The sequence below is a fragment of the Rhinoderma darwinii genome, chromosome 2 (genome assembly GCF_050947455.1).
Source record: "Rhinoderma darwinii isolate aRhiDar2 chromosome 2, aRhiDar2.hap1, whole genome shotgun sequence".
Lineage (NCBI taxonomy): Eukaryota > Metazoa > Chordata > Amphibia > Anura > Rhinodermatidae > Rhinoderma > Rhinoderma darwinii.
This window is the reverse complement of record NC_134688.1, coordinates 236,877,774-236,899,346: the sequence shown is the minus strand read 5'-3', so window position 1 is coordinate 236,899,346 and position 21,573 is coordinate 236,877,774. Positions and strand designations below refer to the sequence as shown.

At 41.8% G+C, this 21,573-nt stretch overlaps 1 protein-coding gene across 1 annotated transcript in view; it reads left to right on the top strand.

The window, feature by feature from the left end:
* LOC142742830 (ras GTPase-activating protein 4-like) overlaps nt 1-21,573 on the top strand; it is a 182,797-nt gene that overhangs the window by 153,404 nt on the left and 7,820 nt on the right. The window contains exons 13-17 of the mRNA XM_075852979.1: nt 1,950-2,142; nt 6,521-6,658; nt 12,969-13,113; nt 15,135-15,304; nt 20,542-20,679. Coding sequence (XP_075709094.1) covers nt 1,950-2,142; nt 6,521-6,658; nt 12,969-13,113; nt 15,135-15,304; nt 20,542-20,679 — 784 coding nt within the window. The remainder of the gene's footprint in view (nt 1-1,949; nt 2,143-6,520; nt 6,659-12,968; nt 13,114-15,134; nt 15,305-20,541; nt 20,680-21,573) is intronic.

The following is a 21,573-nucleotide window of genomic DNA, read 5'->3' as shown; positions in this document are numbered from 1 at the left end:
TACAATTCTAGTTCTCAGGACTCTTGTTGCATAAAATTATTTGTAAACCTTAACAATAAACTGATGACCAAGAGGTTGGATGTTTGACCTTCCTGTGACTGTTTGGAAATCATAATTTTTTTAAGAGAAATCGGAAATATATTTCTTAAACTAACAACAAAAGCTTACGGAGGCTGCCAGAAAATGACTAAGCACCACCCTAAACTGATGGTTTTCACATCCTTAACCTGGAGCTGACTTCATGTAAACTGTGTTCTGTTGCTAAAACAACATTTGATTAGGAAATGAACTCGGCTTGTTGAACGGGGTTTTATTTACTTCAGCTTCCTGCATTTTTAGGCAGTTGTAAGTGGTTTTCAGATTGCACGTATTTTGTTAGAGCCTTTAATAACTATTGAATAAAAGGACTATCTGCTCCTTCTTGTTCATACACTACGCTCACTAACATAATTTATGTGTTATGACACTAATATGGTAAGCCAGAAATATAGTGTCCAACGAATTCATCACAAATACTTGGCAAAACACACTGAGAGGGACACAAGCTTTCTCATCTGAACTTTGGTTCTAAATATTTTAAACGTGTAACCCCTAGATTTTTATTGAATACAATATATAGCCAAAATATGTCTCAAATATATATTGGCATCTGAACATCATATCCATATGTGCTTCCTGAACGTCTCCTACCAAAAGTGCTGAAACGCCCTTTCCTCCCCTGGAATAGCTTTTCTTGGAATTTTGGAATAAAGCTGCATATACTTGTGTCTATACAGCCACAAGGGCGTTAGTTGGGTGATGCGGCTGGCTTGTGGGTCAGTAAGTTTGAGACAAGGTTCTTTGCAGGCCTGTCAAGTTTTTCATCACCAAACTATTTCTTATGGCCCTTGTAAATGGTCATTGTCCTGCTGAAACAGGAGAGGGTCTTAACCACATTGGTTACCTCAAAGTTGGAAGCATACTGTATAATTCTGTAGAATGTCATTGACTGCGATAGTATTAAGATATATCTCTACTGAAACTGAAATCCAGGCCAAATTATGAAAAAAAAAATATATAAAATAATAATTTTTGTCCATCATGTGTGGCGCAAACCCAACACTTCCCATCACCCCAAGAACACCATTCCCACAATGAAGCATGGTGGTGGCAGCATTATGCTGTGGGGATAATTTTCATCAGCAGTAACTGGTCATGATTGAAGGAAAGATAAATGGCTGTAAATCCATGGCAATTCTTGAGTAAAACCTGTTTTAGTCTACCAAAGAACGGAGATTCACCTTCCAGCAGGAAAATGACCCTAAACATTCTGCCGATTATACACTGGAGTGGTTTAGGGGAAAAATTTTAAATGTCTTGGAATGACCTAGTCAAAGTGCAGACATCAATCCAATAGAGAATCCGTGGCATGACTTGTAGACTGCTGTTCACCAACGTTGAACGGAGTTGGAGCATAAACCAAAATCGCTCCTAACGTTGTGAAAATAGATAGTTTTTTTAAATAAAAAGCATTACTGTCACCTACATTACAGCGCCCATCTCCTTATATAGGAGATAGGGCACTTATAATGTGGTGACAGAGCCTCTTTAAGTGATAAAAATCCAATCCAGTTTGGTTAGTACCAATGGGCATCTATAACCAACTACACACTAGGAATCGCCTTTTTAAAAGCACCTGCTCTCCCCAATCATAATAAAGTCATGTACACTGAAATGCTATTTTTATATATTTATATTACCTCCCCAAACACCACCACCTTGCTGAAACCTTTCCATTGTACTGGAAGTTGAAGTGGCGCTTTTTGTCACTTATATGAGACACACTAGTGAAGCTCACCCAAGAATGTAAAATGATTGTCTGGTCAGAATACATACAATACAAAAATTGACATCATACAAAGCATTTATTTCTAGTTGTACAATACCAATGCTGTGAATTTCTCTACCAGGTGCTCAGGCTTACATCGGATCCAGACCGAGAGTGAAATCATCCTTCAGAGCGCTCAGTATCTCCAGTCTTATCTTACTGAACTCCTAATAGCAATTGCCAAGTCAGTGAAGATCTGTCCTGTTACCATACGCGCCACTTTCCGGCAACTGTACAAGAGAGTCGAAGAACGGTTTCCAGAAAATAAACACATGGTTTGTTAAGAATACATAATTTATCCGATGTTACAAACAGAATATTGTAGTAGAGGGCCCCCTGCTGTCTATAGAGTGGTACTTTGTACTGAGTAAGCATTTTGCTTGTTGTTGATAGGAGTAAAAAAAAAAAAATGGTTTATGTTTTATGTAAATCCTCCCAAAATATTTTTTCAATATAAACATGTCAAATAAAAATACATCTGATCATCTTATTAATCGTTTCACAACCATGGTTGTTTTGGACCTTGATGTTCAGAGCAAAATGACACAATTTTTTATTACTTCTTCAAGCATACCTAACTATTTAGGTGACTTTTCAGAATTACGCATATGTGTGTACATGAGGTATAACACTATTTCTGGCCATTATATGATTTGTATTCTGCATTTTTTTATAGAAGTTTTCCCCTCTGCAGGCTCTATCTCCAATTCCCAGTTGTCTCTGAGATAGTGGGTCGAGCCTAACTGCTATCATGTCTTCTATACACAGCACATATATAGAAGCTGTGGCAGTAGTGGAGGAGATTATACAGCATTAATGAGCAGTGTAGCTGAGAATCCAGCACTGGGTTTAAACAGTAAGGCCATGTTCTGACGTGGCAGAATTTTTCCGCTGCAAATGTTGGTGCAGATTCGGGGCAATTACGCAACGAATCTGCATCAACATTTGCATATTTGACAGGTAATTCAGACGTTGCAGATATCACAGCGGACTTGCCACAGATTTAAATTTTTGCATTGCAAAGGCTGAAATCCGCAGTGAAATTCCGCTTCTTTACCGCAATGTAATGGGCATGCTACGGAAGGAAAAATCTGCACAGCAGGCTAATTTCCGCAAAGTAATTTTCTGCAACGTCTGAACTAAGTTTCCTAAAAATGTATAGAAAGAAATGTAAAAAACGTCTGCTGCAGAATTCCACTGCGGACTGTCCGCAGCGGAATTCAACAGCAATTCCGCCACGTCTGAATGTGTCCTGAGCGTATGTTCACACGGCAGCGTCCGTAACGGCCGAAATTACGGGGATGTTTTCAGGAGGAAACATCCCCATAATTTCAGCCGTAACGGCATGTGCAGGCGCTTGAACGCCGCGTCCATTACGGACGTAATTGGCGCTGCTATTCATTGGAGTCAATGAATAACGGCTCCAATTACGGCCAAAGAAGTGACAGGTCACTTCTTTGACGCTGGCGTCTATTTACGCGCCGTCATTTGACAGCGGCGCGTAAATATACGCCTCGTATGAACAGACAAACGTCTGCCCATTGCTTTCAATGGGCAGATGTTTGTCAACGCTATTGAGGCGCTATTTTCGGACGTAATTCGGGGCAAAAACGCCCGAATTACGTCCGTAATTAGTGCGTGTGAACATACCTTAACACTTACCAGGAAGCTGCAGCACATTTGTCTGTATCTCCTTTCTGTCCTCCCTCACCTCTCCATAGACTTGCATGGGTAGGCAATGAAGAGGCACACACCTCCCATTCTGTGGTCTGTCAATTCGATCTTTAACCCCTTCGTGAAGGAGATGGAGCTGGCTCAGGAGCTGAGCCAGCGACATCACCGCCGGGTGACAGCTGTATGTTACAGCTGGCACCCTGGGGTATCGGCCAGGAACGGAGCTAGCCTCCGATCCGACCAATTAACCCCTCACATGCTGCGTTCAATAGAGATCGCAGCATGTGAGGAGTTTATAGCCACCGGCGCCCCAGCAACGTGATCGCTGGGTTGCCGGTGGCTGCAAAGGCGATCGGAGGGCTAATACTTACCTCCCGGTCCGCCAGTAACGGAATCCTCCTATGCCCCGTCGTCGGCGGGGCCGAGGAGGCTTCCGGTACCATCGGCAAGATGGCGCCGGCTCAGCTTCCGGCTCAGAAGCTGAGCCGGCGTCATCAGCAGTGGGTGTCCACTGTATATTACAGCGGACACCCCGATCTATCGGCAGGAACCGGAGCTAGCTCCGATTCCTGCCATTAACCGCTTCAATGCAGCGATTCAATGCAATCACTGCATCAAAGTGGTTTGTATGCAATCGGCAGCCTTGCCATGCGATGGCAAGGCTGGCGACTGCTACTATGGCAACAGGATGCCTAACAATAGCTTCCTATCTGCCATTACGTTAGCCGATTAGGCCCCGCCCAGAGGCGGAGCCTGATCGGCTTGCTGTCAGTGAACAACTGACAGTTCTAATACATTGCACTACATAGGTAGTGCAATGTATTAGAACATCAAACAAACAGTTGGACCTTCAAGTCCCTTAGTGGGACTAAAGAAAAGTGTAAAAAAAAGTTGTAAAAAATAAAGTTGTAAAGTTTCAAATAATAACACAAAACACAATCGCCCTGTTTCCATTATCAAGTCATTTGTTATTGAAAAAAATAATAAAGCCATACATATTTGGTATCGCTGCGACCGTAACGACCTTAACTATAAAAATATTATGTTATTTATTCCGCACATTGAACGCCATAAAAAAAAAAAAATACTGACATAATTGCTATTTTTTGGTCACTTTGTCTTCCAAAAATTGAAATAAAAAGTGATCAAAAAGTCGCATGTATGGTGTCTATAAAAACTATAACTCGTCTCGCTAAAAACAAGCCCTCATACAGCTCCGTCGACGAAAAATGTAAAACCGTTATGGCTCTCACAACTTGGCGACAGAAAAAATCCATTCTCTTTACAAAAGTTATTTTATTGTGCAAAAAGTTGTAAAACATAAAAAGTGCTATAAATTAGGTATTACCGGAATTGGACTGACCCGCAGAATAAAGCTAACATGTAATTTATAATGCATGGTGAACGCTGTACTACAAGGAAAATCCACGCTCCAAAAGCCAAATGGCGCTACCTCCCTTCTGAACCCTACAGTGTGCCCAAACAGCAGTTTACGTCCACATATATGGTATCGCCATACCCGGGAGAACCATTTTAACAATTTTTGGGGTGTGTGTCTCCAGTGGCCCAAGCTGGGCGCCACATATTGGCATATCTATTGAAAAAACATTTTCACTCCAACATCGAGTGCACACCAATTCTGCCAATGTGGGGTTAATATGCTCACTACACCCCTAGGTGAATACCTTGAGGGGTGTCGTTTTCTAAATGGGGTCACTTCTGCGGGGTTTCCACTGTTTTGGTCCCACAGGAACTTTGCAAATGCGACATAGCGACCAGAAACCAATCCAGCAAAATCTGTACTCCAAAAGCCAAATGGCGCTCCTTCCCTTCTGAGCCCTACTCTGTGCCCAAACAGCAGTTTATGACCACATATGTGGTATTGCCGTACACAGGAGAAGTTGCTTTACAAGTATTGGGGTGCTTTTTTTCATTTATTTGTTGAGAATATGAAAAATTTTCAGCTAAAACTACGTCTTATTGAAGAAAAAGGATTTTTTTTATTTTCACTGCCCTATTCTAATAAAATCTATGAAACACCTGTGGGGTCAAAATGCTCACTACACCCCTAGATGAATTCCTCAAGGGGTGTAGTTTCGTTTTTTGGTGCGTTTTCCGACGCGATTCCGCGACAAAAAAAGTGTCAAAAAACTCTGTGTGAACAGGCCCTTAGTGACCACGTGCTTTTCTGTTTCCGAACATCCAAACGGAGTGTCTTTGCGATGAGCGAAGCCGGACAAGCGAACCGAACTTCATCGGCAAAAAAATTATCGGTACGCGACGTCAGGAGATAGTCACTGTCCATGGTGCTGAAAGAGTTAAACTGTTTCAGCACCATGGACAGTGACTTCCGATCCCAATATACATGAACCTGCAGAAAAAAAAACGAAGTTCTGACTTACCGATAACTCCCGGCTTCTTCCTCCAGTCTGACCTCCCGGGATGACAATTCAGTCCAAGTGACAGCTCCAGCCAATCACAGGCCAAGCACAGGCTGCAGCGGTCACATGGACTGGCGCGTCATCCAGGGAGGTGGGGCCCGATGGCGAGAGGCGCGTCACCAAGGACGCGTCACCAAGGCAACGGCCGGGAAGTTCTCGGTAAGTACGAACTTTTTCTTTTTTTTCAACAGGTTTTTCGATATTGTGTTCGGCATTCACTGTCGAGGGTGCTCTTTCAGCACCTTGGACAGTGACGGGCGTCGACTAGCCTCATCTCTATGATGGCGGCTGCGCGAAAATCACGCAGCCGCGCATCATACACGAATGACACACGCAGATGTCAAATGGTTTTTGCGCGCGCAAAACGCTGCGTTGTTTGCGCGCGCAAAAGCGCAACGTCCGTCTGTATCTGCCCTTAGTGTGTTAATTCATGTGGGGTGGGCAGGAAGAGGTTAATGTAATTAATTTTAAAAAAGTTTTTATAAACAAATGCCAGTAATAGTTACTAATCACTATTTTTTCTATATGTGTTTTTCAGAATGTGAAGTTCATTGCAGTGACAAGTTTCTTGTGTCTTCGGTTTTTCTCTCCTGCAATAATGTCGCCTAAGCTCTTTCATCTCAGAGAAAAGCATGCTGATGCCCGCACAAGCCGGACTATGCTTCTCTTAGCTAAGGTGACAAATCTTTATGTATGTGTAGTTGGCACAGAGGAAAATGGAAATGTCTCACACACATTCCAGCTTGCAGATGTTTGTGCCACCTAAAGTAGGTGGTGTTTGGAAGTTTGATAGTGTTGGGTCCTAGAGCAACATATTTTTTGTGGTCCCCCACCTCATCTAATCACCATGAACACATAATATTATATTCACACATATACAGTAATGTTCAAAAAAATAGCAGTGAGTTTAAAAAAGCAAATAAAGCGCAAAATCATTATAATAACTTTAAGGCCCTATTCACACGACAGGCCGTTTTTTGAACGGCCGTCACACGGCCGCATTAGGAACAATAGACCCAAAATGGGGCTACTCCCAAGGGAGATTTTTTGATGGCCCAGTAAACCGGGCCATCAAAAAATAGAACATGGCCTATTTTGGGCCATTCTCCCAGCCTCACGGCTCCCATAGAAGTCTATGGGGCCGTGTAAAGCATGGCTGTCACTTGGATGTGTGGCACTACATAACGGGGGAGCTGTGTGGCACTACCTACAGGGGGGCTGTGGCAGTATCTACAGGGGGCTGTGTGGCATTATCTACAGAGGCCAGTGTGTGCCATTATCTACATTGGGGCTGTGGCAGTATCTACAGGGGGCTGTGGCAATATCTACAGGGGGCTGTGTGGTATTATCTGCAGAGGGAAGTGTGTGGCAAAAAAATTGACAAATGAAATTCATCCGTTTTTAAAACGGACAGAAAAATAAAATTTATGCAAAACGCGTCCAAATCGGCCGTTAAAAACGGAAATACGGCCCAGGATAGAAACGGAACGGATGCAAAACGGCCGAGAAAAATGGACCAAAACGACAGTTTTTATCAGCCGACACCCGGACCCTGCCGTCTGAATAGACCCCAAAGGCTTCGTTCACATCTGCGTCAGGGCTCTGTTCCATCTGAGCTTTCCGTCGGAACAGATCCCTGACTGACACAAACTGAAACCATAGGTTTCTGTTTCCATCACCATTGATTTCAATGGTGACGGATCCAGTGCCAATGGTTTCAGTTTGTCTCCGTTGTGCAAGGGTTACGTCGTTTTGACAGGATGAATACCGTAGTCGACTACAGTATTCATCCGGTCAAAACGACGGAACCCTTGAAATCTCCTCAAGTATTTTGATATATTCAAACTGATCTATGGTCCCTTGTATGCTATAAATAGGCCCAACACCATGGTATGAGAAACATCCCCAAATCATGATTTTTGCACCACCATGCTTTACTGTCTTCACAGTGTACTGTGGCCTGAATTCAGTGCTCATGGGTCGTCTGACATACTGTCTGCGGCCACTAGACAAGAAGAACAATTTTACTTTCTTTAGTACACAAAATGTTGCTCCATTTCTCTTTGGGCCAGTCAATGTGTTCCTTGGCAAATTTTTAGCTATTCAGGACATGTCTTTTTTTCAACAACAGGACTTTGCGGGGAGTTCTTGCTGGTAACTTGGCTTCACATAATCGTCTTCTGATTGTAGCAGTGATCACTGGTAACTTCAGATCTTCTTTGATCTTTCTGGAGGTGATCATTAGCTGAGCCTTTGCCATTTTGGCTATTCTTCGATCCTTTCGAACTGTAGTTCCCCACTTCCTTCCACGTCTTTCAGGTTTTGGTTGCCACTTCAAGGCATTTGAGATCATTTTAGCTGGGCAGCCTATAATTTGCTGCACTTCTCTATGTTTTTTTCTCTACAATCAACTTTTTAATCAAAGTGCGTTTTTCTTCAGAACAATGTCTGTTCCAGTTCCAGTATTTCTGAAGGAAATTCACTATAACCAACATGTGCAACATTTGCCACCCTCCTGCCTTAAAGGGGTTGTCCAGGAAAAAAAAAATCTAAAAAGTGTCCCCCAGCCTTGGTTTGCCTTCCCTAATACCCCCTATTAAACTTCTAACCAGTTTTGTTTGATCTCCATCGTCACTGCTGCTCTTTCTGTTTGTTTACATCCTTTGCTGTCTGTTTACATCCTTTGCTGTCTGTTTTACATCCCTTGCTGTCTGTTTCCTGTCTTGTAACCCACCATACCCATGATCCCCCTGCTGCATCTGAGGAGACAGTTGCATCCCCACCTTCCTCCAAAGCATCTCAGTTATTTGCATTCTGCCACACCCCTCTATGTTCACAGGTCCTTCCCTGCTCTAATTCCAGGCAGCTCCCTCCCTGCACACGGTCTTACACACTAATAATCATCATTATCCTTTGTGCCTCCATCTATCCTTGATCTAAGTACAGGCACCCATTTCCCTCCCCCACCCCTTTCACAGCCTGATAAATGTAAGTCTGCCCACTCCACCTATGTCAGACATCTTGGTACACACAATCCAGTCAGCACATTTTCCTCTCCTGCTGCTGGATCTGTTCCAAGAGATCCTGTATTAGGCCCTGTTCACACTGAGTTTTTTTGCTGGCAGAAAATTCTGCCTCAAAATTCTGTCTTGGATTTTGAGGCAGATTTTGACCTGCCTGCACGTCGTTTGCCACGTTTTTTGCCCACACCCATTGAGGGAAAAAGGAGCAACATGCCCTATATTCGGCCGTTTACGCCTCTGACCTCCCACTGACATCAATGGGAGGCAGAGAAAGTTTTTATCACAGCGTTTTTGCCTGCGGCACTCAATAGCCGCGGGCGAAAAAATGCCACGAAAAACATGGCAAACGGCATTCATGCAGATCAAAATCTGCCTCAAAATTCAAGCTGAATTTTGAGGCAGAATTTTCTGCCTGCAAAAAACTCTGTGTGAACAGGGCCTTACAGTGAAGAAAACACCAAACACTACTCCAAACAATGGTAAAGCTTTTCTTTTTTTACATAATTTATTATAAATGTATGTAAGGCCATGCACAAGAACGTGCTTTTGCGGCCGCAATTCCCGCGAAAATCCACGGGAGAATGGCGGCCCCATTCATTTCTATGGGCTCATACACACGGCTGTGGTTTCCAAGGTCCGTGCATGGCCCGGGATCCTGTACCGCAGAAAGAACAGACATGTCTTATTACGGCTGTGTTCTGCGGTCCAGGCTCATAGAAAATAATAGCGGGCGGCTTGCGGGTGACACTCGGCCGTCAACATTGCTACGGTCGTGTGCATGAGGCCTTAGGGCATGACCACACGTGGCGGATTTCCTCCGCAACTGTCCGCATCAATGCCGCACAGAATCTGCGTTGCAGATTCTGCTGCGGATCTGCACAAAATGTGCAGAAAATTGATGCGGACTGGCCGCTGCGGACTGCAGGAAAAGTGCTTCCCTTCTCCCTATTCAGTGCAGGATAGAGAGAAGGGACAGCACTTTCCCTAGTGAAAGTCAAAGAAATTCATACTTACCGCCCGTTGTCTTGGTGACGCGTCCCTCTTTCGGCATCCAGCCCGACCTCCCTGGATGACGCTCCAGTCCATGTGACCGCTGCAGCCTGTGCTTGGCCTGTGATTGGCTGCAGCCGTCACTTACACTGAAACGTCATCCTGGGAGGCCGGACTGGAGACAGACGCAGGGAGTTCTCGGTAAGTATGAACTTATATTTTTTTTTACAGATACATGTATATTGAGATCGGTAGTCACTGTCCCGGGTGCAGAAACAGTTACTGCCGATCGCGTAACTCTTTCAGCACCCTGGACAGTGACTATTTACAGACGTCTCCTAGCAACGCTCCCGTCATTACGGGAGCCCCATTGACTTCCTCAGTCTGGCTGTAGACCTAGAAATACATAGGTCCAGCCAGAATGAAGAAATGTCATGGTAGTAAAAACAATACGCTCCGCAGCACACATAAGATCTGCGGACTTCATTGCGGAATTTTGACTCTCCATTGAAGTCAATGGAGAAATTCCGCCATGAGTCCGCAACCAGTCCGCCACTGCTCCGCAACAGACAGAGCATGCTGCGGACACCAAATTCCGCTCCGCAGCCTATGCTCCGCAGCGGAATTTTACGCCTAGTCTAAACGAACACTGCTAAATTAAAGTGTAAGTCAATGGACAAACGGCACCGCTGCGGATTAACGCTGCGGAGTGTCCGCAGCGGAATTTCAGTGAAATTCCGCCACGTGTGAACCCGCCCTTAGTGTGTCTCCCTATTATTTACTATATATATATATACATACACATCAAGCAATATAACCACATCCTGTTATTGATATGTGTATATATATATATATATATATATTTATTTATTTTTGTTTTTTTGTGTGTGTGTGTGTATGTATATATATATATATATATATATATACACACACATAGGAGGGGGCGTGTTAGAGGAGAGACAAGGCGGCCAGGCAGCGCAGAAAATCCTAGAGTGAAGGCAGAGGAGGTGTGGACAATGAAATAGGAGGAGGGGAGCGTGTTCTATGATTGATGACGCGACTGCACTTCCGACTGTGTAGAGAAACGGCGCAGCACCAACTACCTTTAGGCTCTATTCACACGACAGGGTCCGAGTGTTGGCCGATAAAAACTGCGGTTTTGGTCCGTTTTTCTCGGGCGTTTTGCATCCGTTCCATTCTGGGCCAGTTTTTAACGGCGGATTTTGACCCGTTTTGCATCCATTTTTTTCCTTGTCCGTTTTAAAAACGGATGAATTTCATTTCATGCCACACAGCCCCCCTGTAGGTAGTGTTATACAGCCCCCTTGTACATAGTCACCCCCCATAGATGCCCCCCCTACTTTTCTGTAGGGGACAGCTCCAGGAGAAGTCCCTCACTTCACTGTCGCACGGACCTATGTAAGTCAATGGGGCCGTTCAGACAGTCCGTGATTTTCACGCAGCGTGTGTCCGCTGAGTAAAACTCACGACATGCCCTATACTTGAGCGTGTTTTGCACATCACGCACTCATTGAAGTCAATGGGTGCGTGAAAATCATGCGCAGCACACGGACGCACTTCCGTGTGCTGCGCGTAATTCGCACAACAGTAGAACAAGTAGAATAAGAAATTAAGGGAAAAATAAAACCACCTCCTTCATTTATTTTTCTAAACATCAAAACCGCGTGCCATAAGGATGGCATATGCGTGAAAATCACGCAGCCAAGCACTTATGACACACGGAACTGCAACGCGCAAAAAATGCTGCGTTTTTTGCGCGCGTAAAACGCACACGTTCGTATGAATAAGGCCTTAGAATGAGCGGCATGCATGTCCTATTTGTTGGCTCTGTTTTTTTTCTACTATTCTACTATACTTACAAGTAAATTATTTGCTATGTAGAAATATCACTTCTACCAAAAACATTCATTTATCAGGTTAATGATGTTGGACAGCTATGTTTTTTTTTAACACTACTGTATATACATTTACACAGTATATAGTTTATTATTTTTTTAATTTGTTTTCTTTTTTTATGGTTTGCTTTTATGCATTTTTTCTAGTCAAAATTTAGTAGTAAAAACAAGTAAGATTTAAATTATGACCAAATGAAAGCGCTAATATCTTGGCATAAATCCAAGTTGTCTGAATTGATAACAGAGTGTAAGGTGTGCTAGCATTGTTAGGCTTTGTTCACATTTGCGTTGGGGTCCCGTTCTGTCGTTCCGTCAGAACGGGACCCTGAATAGACACAAACTGACACCAGAGGTTTCCGTTTCCATCACCATTGATTTCAATGGTGATGGATCCGGTGCCCATGGTTTTCATTTGTCTCTGTTGTCCACCGCATCCGTCGTTTTGCCGGAAGCAATAGCGTAGTCTAAACCTCTGGAACATCAGAACGGGACTCCAACGCAGATGTGAACAGAGCCTTACTCACTCCTATTGTTTTGTGAGGTAAGATCAGCTGATGCCGTTTTCATGACAAATATTTTTTTTAAACCATGAAAGAATACCTATAATTAATGGTCATATAGTCAATATAAATACACTGCACATGGGAACCCACATTAGATATATGAACCGAAAAAACCTTCCCTTAGTTGCTATAATAACACCATATCCATCAATATGTTAGACAAAATACAAAATCTTTATTAAGACGCAAACAACAGTTGTACATATTGTGTAAAAACATATATATTCAAATACTGTGTGAACAGTAATAACTCCAATAGTAACAATAATTATTGCAATGGTCAAACCACAATTACTCCATAGCGAGATCAAAACAAGTAGTTTTAACAAGGAGAACCTAAAACCATATACCACATAGGACCTCACTCACCATAAGCCATATTTGACTGCCGACACACTGTCCAACACCCCTCAAACATAAAGTCCAGATAGATAAAAGCAGTTGTTGGCTTCCACATTTGCAAACTTCATAATGTTTATATATTTTTATTATAGGCTGTGCAGAATGTTGGTAATATGGATGCTCCAGCAAGCAGAGCCAAGGAGTCCTGGATGGCTCCACTACAGCCAACCATTCAACAAGGAGTTTCTCAGCTAAAGGAATTCATAATCAAACTTATAGACATTGAGGAGAAGGAAGGTAACTTGGGATCACTTTACTACTGATTGAAAACTTCAGACAAACTATCACTGCACAAATATAGTTCAATGTACACGGGCCAGCGTTGGGCAAACACTTGCAATCATTGCCCTATAATAACAGGGCAGTGTTCAGCCCACAAAAGAACAAACGCTCGTTCCTCAGCTTATTTAATCTTTTATGCTGCCCTGAAAATCATCATTGTTAGCAGCACATATCCACATGTAAATAGGAGATGTGCTGCCGACATGTAAACTGTATGGGGACCAAGCGATTGTATTGACGATCGTTCATCCCGATATAGTTTACATTGGCCTGTGTAAAGGGCCTTAAAATGAGTGCCGATAGACCTGTAATTATCGGTGATCATTATGGGCACATATCTGCCCGGGTAAACCCAGCTTAAAACAATCCGTTACATACAGAGTTACAGAATTTATCAGTTATTCTCAGTCATGGGTGGAATCTGGTTGATCTTTTACCCCCACACCTCAAATACATCTTTGTCATGATTTGAGGTTGTGACTTTATAATAAGAGTGTAGTTGTGGAATATTTTTTCCATCAGATTACAATGTAAAGTTTTCCACGAGGTATTTTTACATTGAGGAAATACGAGGCAAATACGTCATGTGTGACTTAACCCTGCACTATTTTCCTCTGTTAGTAGTGTGAGGATGTAACTCTAAAAATTACTCCATGTCCACACTTTCCCCACTAAGCTTTGCAGTCTTGACATTCTAATTTCAAATGTCTAATATGCTGGTAAATGTCTTATACCTTAACTGAAACTGAATCCAAAGCCACACGGCAACAAACTGTAATGACAGCCCAATTATTTGGCTGTAGTAGGGCCAGCAGGGGGCGGTGTGAACCCTCCTTGTCACCAAGGGATTTGACTTGGGACTTCTCCTGGGAGTGGAGTCTAAAGGAACCCCTAGTCTTTACCCTTTAATCTTTGTACAGGGATATGGACTTAGCTGTGGGGGAAAACCCGGTCGCTACCCCCCGTAATAGTCTCTATTGGTAACGGCTGATATTGGTAGAAGCAGAGTGGTAACCATAGCAATAGGGCAGATGGCAGGTACGGATGTTCAATAACAAGCAAAAGGTCGGTACACAGGAATTCTACTAGACAGCAAGGATTACTGAGGAACACTAAGGAACCAAATTGCTCTGGCAATGAGTAGCAGAGCAGGCAGGTGATGGATTTAGAAAATAGGCAGACTGGCCCTTTAAGAATACAATGGGCATCGCGCACTAGGAACCAGTGGAGCATGTCAGGACAGGTACGTACAGGGCAGCGGGGAGCCTATATAAACCTATATATGGCCTAAGATAATAGCCAATATGAGGAAATGGACTGCATTGTGGGGCCAATCAAGTAAAAAGAGCCCCATGAATGTTGATGTCAGCATTGCCAAGTCAGACAATAATCTTGCTGTTGGATCTTTGGTTCATGATACAGGATTGATCTGTATAGCCTACATTTTGGATTGAAGTTTTCAAACACGCAATTCCAAACTCATGATTACCAAACTTAATAAACGTGTAGTCTAAGTGCACCAAAGCTTGTTGGCGCCATTGAGAACAGAACAACAACATTCCTCAATTGTCAAATTTGATCACAATGATCAGAGTTTAGGCTGCTTATGTTTAACCTAACACTGATCCTGAGTGACAACCTACATTATAGTTGTCACGATTGGAATGTTATGTTCCCACAAGGGGCGATGCCCTGGTCAGCACCTTTTCAGACAGTAGTAACAAGATGTAGGCCACCTTGGCCCTATCGGAAGCAAAATGCTACTTTAGACTATAATACATCAGGATCAGTATAACATAAGTAATGTATTTACATAGTTACTCAACTTTTTTTTTTTACTCACCTAAAAGTGGAAAATAGTGGTCGGGGGTAAACATATCAGGTATATGTGATGACTGCAAAATAATTTAAGGGTCATTTGGCAGATAAAAGCACAGTGTAATAATATATGTGGCTTCACATTGTTTCTATTTTAGAGCTGGATCTGCAGAAGGCACTTAACCTACAGAGTCTAACAGTTAAAGAAGGTCAACTAATGGTCTACAGAACTAAATGTAAAGGTTACCTGCTGACATCATCATTCAAGAAGCTCTTCCTCTCATTAACGGTTGATGCATTAAGTTTTGCAAAGACTCAATTTTCCAAGGTTAGAAAATCTTGGAGATTCTAATGTTTTTTTCGTAATACTCTTTTTTTATGGTCCTGTTCATGATTGTATTATGAGATGAGCCTACAGCATGTCTTGCCCAGTATACACTGAAATTGCCCCGCATATAAGGGTTAATAAACGTAAACTTATTTTCATATTGTTAAACCAAAAAAAATACCTATTTATTTAAAGGTCATTTAGTCAATGTATATAATTACGCATACAGTGAAGGAAATAAGTATTTGATCCCTTGCTGATTTTGGAAGTTTGCCCACTGTCAAAGACATGAACAGTCTAGAATTTTTAGGCTAGGTTAATTTTACCAGTGAGAGATAGATTATATTTTTTTAAAAAAGTGAAAATCACATAGTCAAAATTATATATATTTATTTGCATTGTGCACAGAGAAATAAGTATTTGATCCCCTACCAACCATTAAGCGTTCAGCCTCCTCCAGACCAGTTACACGCTCCAAATCAACTTGGTGCCTGCATTAAAGACAGCTGTCTTACATGGTCACCTGTATAAAAGACTCCTGTCCACAGACTCAATTAATCCGTCTGACTCTAACCTCTACAACATGGGCAAGACCAAAGAGCTTTCTAAGGATGTCAGGGACAAGATCATAGACCTGCACAAGGCTGGAATGGGCTACAAAACCATAAGTAAGACGCTGGGTGAGAAGGAGACAACTGTTGGTGCAATAGTAAGAAAATGGAAGGCATACAAAATGACTGTCAATCGACATCGATCTGGGGCTCCATGCAAAATCTCACCTCGTGGGGTATCCTTGATCCTGAGGAAGGTGAGAGCTCAGCCGAAAACTACACAGGGGGAACTTGTTAATGATCTCAAGGCAGCTGGGACCACAGTCACCAAGAAAACCATTGGTAACACATTACGCCGTAATGGATTAAAATCCTGCAGTGCCCGCAAGGTCCCCCTGCTCAAGAAGGCACATGTACAGGCCCGTCTGAAGTTTGCAAATGAACATCTGGATTATTCTGAGAATGATTGGGAGAAGGTGCTGTGGTCAGATGAGACTAAAATTGAGCTTTTTGGCATTAACTCAACTCGCCGTGTTTGGAGGAAGAGAAATGCGGCCTATGACCCAAAGAACACCGTCCCCACTGTCAAGCATGGAGGTGGAAACATTATCTTTTGGGAGTGTTTCTCTGCTAAGGGCACAGGACTACTTCACCGCATTAATGGCAGAATGGATGGAGCCATGTACCGTCAAATCCTGAGTGACAACCTCCTTCCCTCCACCAGGACATTAAAAATGGCTCGTGGCTGGGTCTTCCAGCACGACAATGACCCGAAACATACAGCCAAGGCAACAAAGGATTGGCTCAAAAAGAAGCACATTAAGGTCATGGAGTGGCCTAGCCAGTCTCCAGACCTTAATCCCATCGAAAACTTATGGAGGGAGCTGAAGATCCGAGTTGCCAAGCGACAGCCTCGAAATCTTAATGATTTACAGATGATCTGCAAAGAGGAGTGGGCCAAAATTCCATCTAACATGTGTGCAAACCTCATCATCAACTACAAAAAACGTCTGACTGCTGTGCTTGCCAACAAGGGATTTGCCACCAAGTATTAAGTCTTGTTTGCCAAAGGGATCAAATACTTATTTCTCTGTGCACAATGCAAATAAATATATATAATTTTGACAATGTGATTTTCATTTTTTTTTTTTTATATAATCTATCTCTCAGTGGTAAAATTAACCTAGCCTAAAAATTCTGGACTGTTCATGTCTTTGACAGTGGGCACACTTACAAAATCAGCAAGGGATCAAATACTTATTTCCTTCACTGTATGGGAACCCATACATAGCATAAACACCAAAAAAAGTATCCCTAAATGCTGCAATAAGACCAAATCAATCGTATTGTAGAAAATTACAAAAAGACTTTATTAAAGACAAACAACACAGTTAGTCAAGACTCTTTAAAAATAACACCCATAAAAACAATGTACAATCAGTACAGAAAATATAGACAGTGTTGAATATAAGGCAGGGCAAACAATGGTGATACTATGCATACCATATCAATAATATTAAATATGTACCGTGAGTATAACTATACTTATACCAACATTACATAACCTCTAACCTCAGTAGGACCACAATGACATGTATGGTAATCATCATAAAGAAACCATGAAAACCTCATGACACGCATACCCAAACCCACCATGAGCCATTCCACTGCCACAACACAGTCAGAACACCCCAACGCGCGTTTCGCACCTGGCTTCGTCAGGGGGTGCTGAATAAGTGTGACAGGAGGATTTAAATAGGCAGTACACAGCTGAAAGTGTACCTCACTTACTTGTCCAGAGGATGTTTACTGGCGCATACACGGGGGAGAGGCGGCACCTCAATCACGCCGTTCACGGCGTCCGGAAGTGAGCAGTGCGAAGCCGCACAGAGCTCATGTCCATGTTGCGCCGTGAACTTCGTCATGAACAGCCCCTCACCACGCGCACAACAACCAGGGACCACCGCAACCATCTTGGACAAGGGCAGAGCAATCGCTTTTGCCCCTATACAACGATAGAGAATGTATACAAGAGCACCAATTTAAAACTAGAGAAATGCATTCATGAGCACAGCAATGTATATGAATTAGAGCCTAGTCAGGCATAAAAAATAATAACCCGATCATATGTACTAACAAATGGCACTATAGTGATATCAGATTAAGCAATCCATTTTGCAAAAAAGAGTGTACAGAGGGGGACCCAATGCATGCCTAGGAGCCCACTGTGTACACTCTCGATAAATAATTTAAGGTGATATATCACCGTGTATAGAAGAGAATGTCCGAACAAGTGTAATACTAGAACCACATCTCTGAGATGGACCAAAAATTGAAAAATAAACGAATACAAAAATATAGAAAGAAAAATGTGTAAAATAAACATGTATACATACATGCACATAATTAGATATGCATGCATATATACATGCATAGGAATTATAAATGAGTAAAATAAAATAAAATAATATATAATAATAAACAGTGAGTGAGAGGACCAAATAGGTGAAAAATAAGGACTCAAATGAGTCAAGTGCTAAATAAATAAGTTTACGAGTATGCATAAACTCGTATAGAGCTGCAAGCAACCAAGGAATACGTGAGAAGACATATGGATGAAAAAAAGCATATGATGATTAAAAACGTGAAAAAACTTCCATCCCTATAACAATGCATCTACATAATGCCGGTATATGAGGACAATTCACTCAATAGGTAACCATACAGTGTCCAAAACCAACTTTTTACTATTGCCATTCAATCCAACACTATATAGCCATTGAATCATATATAAGCAGGATAAAGAGAATCCAATCCCTGCATTCAAAATACTTTCAGATGAAGCCACCTCAAAAATCCACATATTCATCAGAACAAATGATATCTCTGTCCTCAGGCGCATCCGATATAACCAAATGGGGTCCACTCTAAAATTGCAAGCAAAAAAATATTACATACCCTCACAAATCCTCCCCACACAGAAAGGATAAAACATAACAGAAGTTGGCACCTACTAGAGATTATTATAAAAACGGGGCAAAACTAACCATTTCATTTAACCCAATCCAGTTGCATTCACATTGGGCAAGGATTTTTTGAATATTACCCCCTCTATTACCCAAAGAGATTTTGTCAATTCCTCTGAAAGTGAGAAGTCTCCAGTTACCTTGATGGTGATCACGAAAATGACGAGGTATTGGTTTTAATTTGCTTAGTTTTTCAGGATCATCAGTTTTCATGGCTCCCTTTATATCCCTTATATGTTCAAGGATTCCCACACGAAGTTCTCTAGAAGTGAGACCCACGTATATTAATCGACATGGACAATTTGCATAGTAGATCACAGCAGTTGAACGACAGGTGATATTGTGGCAGATCTTGTATTCTCTTGACCCTGAAGAATCAATAAAATTTTGAGATCTAATCATTAAAGAACATGCCCCGCAGTCACCACAAGGGTAAGATCCCCACTTAGGCCCTCTGGAATTAAATATAAATACTGAGGTAGGAGCTACATAGTGGCTCTTTACCAATATATCCCTTAGGTTACGTGATCTACGTGAGGTCATGAGGGGACAATCTGATAACACTACGCTCAAATCTACATCGGTATGAAGGATCGGCCAGAATCTCTCAAAAATTGCTTTCATTTCTCTCCATTGGGCATGATATCCGGTGATAAACCTTACCTCTTCATTGCTGTTCTTTTTCTTTGGTTTGGGTATGAGCAAATCACTTCTTTGCGTATTTTTAGCTCTCACATAGTGAGTGGAACAAATCCGACGTGCTCTTAGGAATTGTCCCGTTGGAACTGCTCTCAATGTCTGTGGGGGATGAGATGATTTGGCATAAAGGAAGGAATTGACTGATGTCGTTTTCCTAAAAATGTCAGTGACAATCGATCCATCTATATCACTAGTATATCTCCTCGTGTATGCGCCAGTAAACATCCTCTGGACAAGTAAGTGAGGTACACTTTCAGCTGTGTACTGCCTATTTAAATCCTCCTGTCACACTTATTCAGCACCCCCTGACGAAGCCGGGTGCGAAACGCGCGTTGGGGTGTTCTGACAGTGTTGTGGCAGTGGAATGGCTTATGGTGGGTTTGGGTATGCGTGTCATGAGGTTTTCATGGTTTCTTTATGATCATTACCATACATGTCATTGTGGTCCTACTGAGGTTAGAGGTTATGTAATGTTGGTATAAGTATAGTTATACTCACGGTACATATTTAATATTATTGATATGGTATGCATAGTATCACCATTGTTTGCTCTGCCTTATATTCAACACTGTCTATATTTTCTGTACTGATTGTACATTGTTTTTATGGGTGTTATTTTTAAAGAGTCTGGACTAACTGTGTTGTTTGTCTTTAATAAAGTCTTTTTGTAATTTTCTACAATACGACTGATTTGGTCTTATTGCAGCATTTAGGGATACTTTTTTGGTGTTTATTTTCATATTGACACTACCTTTTGAGATGTAAAAAAAAATTTTTTTTATACAAAATGTCATAATAACCCTGAAGGTGTTTTGAACCCAGATTCCAGATTGATGTGTTGTTGCCCCATCTATCCAGTCTTTTAACTGTTTCCCACCTATGACTTCAGTATTCACAGTGTAGACATTACGCTGTATACAATTTAAAAAAATGTACGATATTTGGTTCTTTCTTCCTGCAGAAAAGTTCATTTATACCTTTATTGAGAATCCGAGCCCTGGAAAAAGTGGAAGAAAAAAGCTTTGGAAATTCAAATGTAATGCAGATTATTTACACGGATGAGAATAGCGGCCTGGAGGCGTTATATTTGCAGTGTAAGGTACTGATAACATTAACAATATGGTGCAACATAATGACAGTAGTGAATCCTCTTATTTCACTCTGCGCCACTCTAAGTCATCGACAATAGGATGTCACAACACAGGCTTTATTATAATTATTTTAGTTGTCTATATGAATAGCATTATTTTTACTTTATATAGGGAATATGTTATAATACATAACATGTAAAACCTGTGTATATAGGTATATATATCCGGAGTGCTTCTTTAAGCTGTGTACTTTAAAGTAATAGTCACATAGACTCACATAGACAATGTAGGTAGTTGGTTCAAAAGAAAGAAAAACACACAACTAAAAATTATTAATTACTAATAATTATTGTAATTAAAAATAATTATTTACAGCCAACTTAAAGGGAATGTGTCGCTAGAAATTATTTTTTTTCCAGTTAAACAATTAGTATTTAAGGGATACCACATTGTTTTAATTTTTTCACAAGTCAGGAAATATTATAAATGATATTCTAATTTATAACATTTCCATGTGCTGGCCACTAGAGGGAACAGTTCCCAAAATTGCAGCATTGTCACTGTGGTAAAGCAACCTCATTGATTTCTGCTGCAAATTTGGGGTGGACACACTCTCCTCTAGTGTCCTCACACAATCCCCCCCTCCCTTCTTCTGGCTAGTACCAGGAGGAGGGGTTTGAATGTCTTCAAACCTCCTACACTGTGTGCCGCCATTTTCTGAACGACTGCACAGTGCTAGAAGGATTAGATACAGGGCTCAGCAGACAGTATCACACGAACATAATACACACATCACATACACGAACATAATACACACATCATACACGAACATAAATTACCTGCTCCTGCCGCCGCCTCCGCTGGTCTACGCTCCTCTTCCTTGCGCCTTCGCTTCGTTGAAC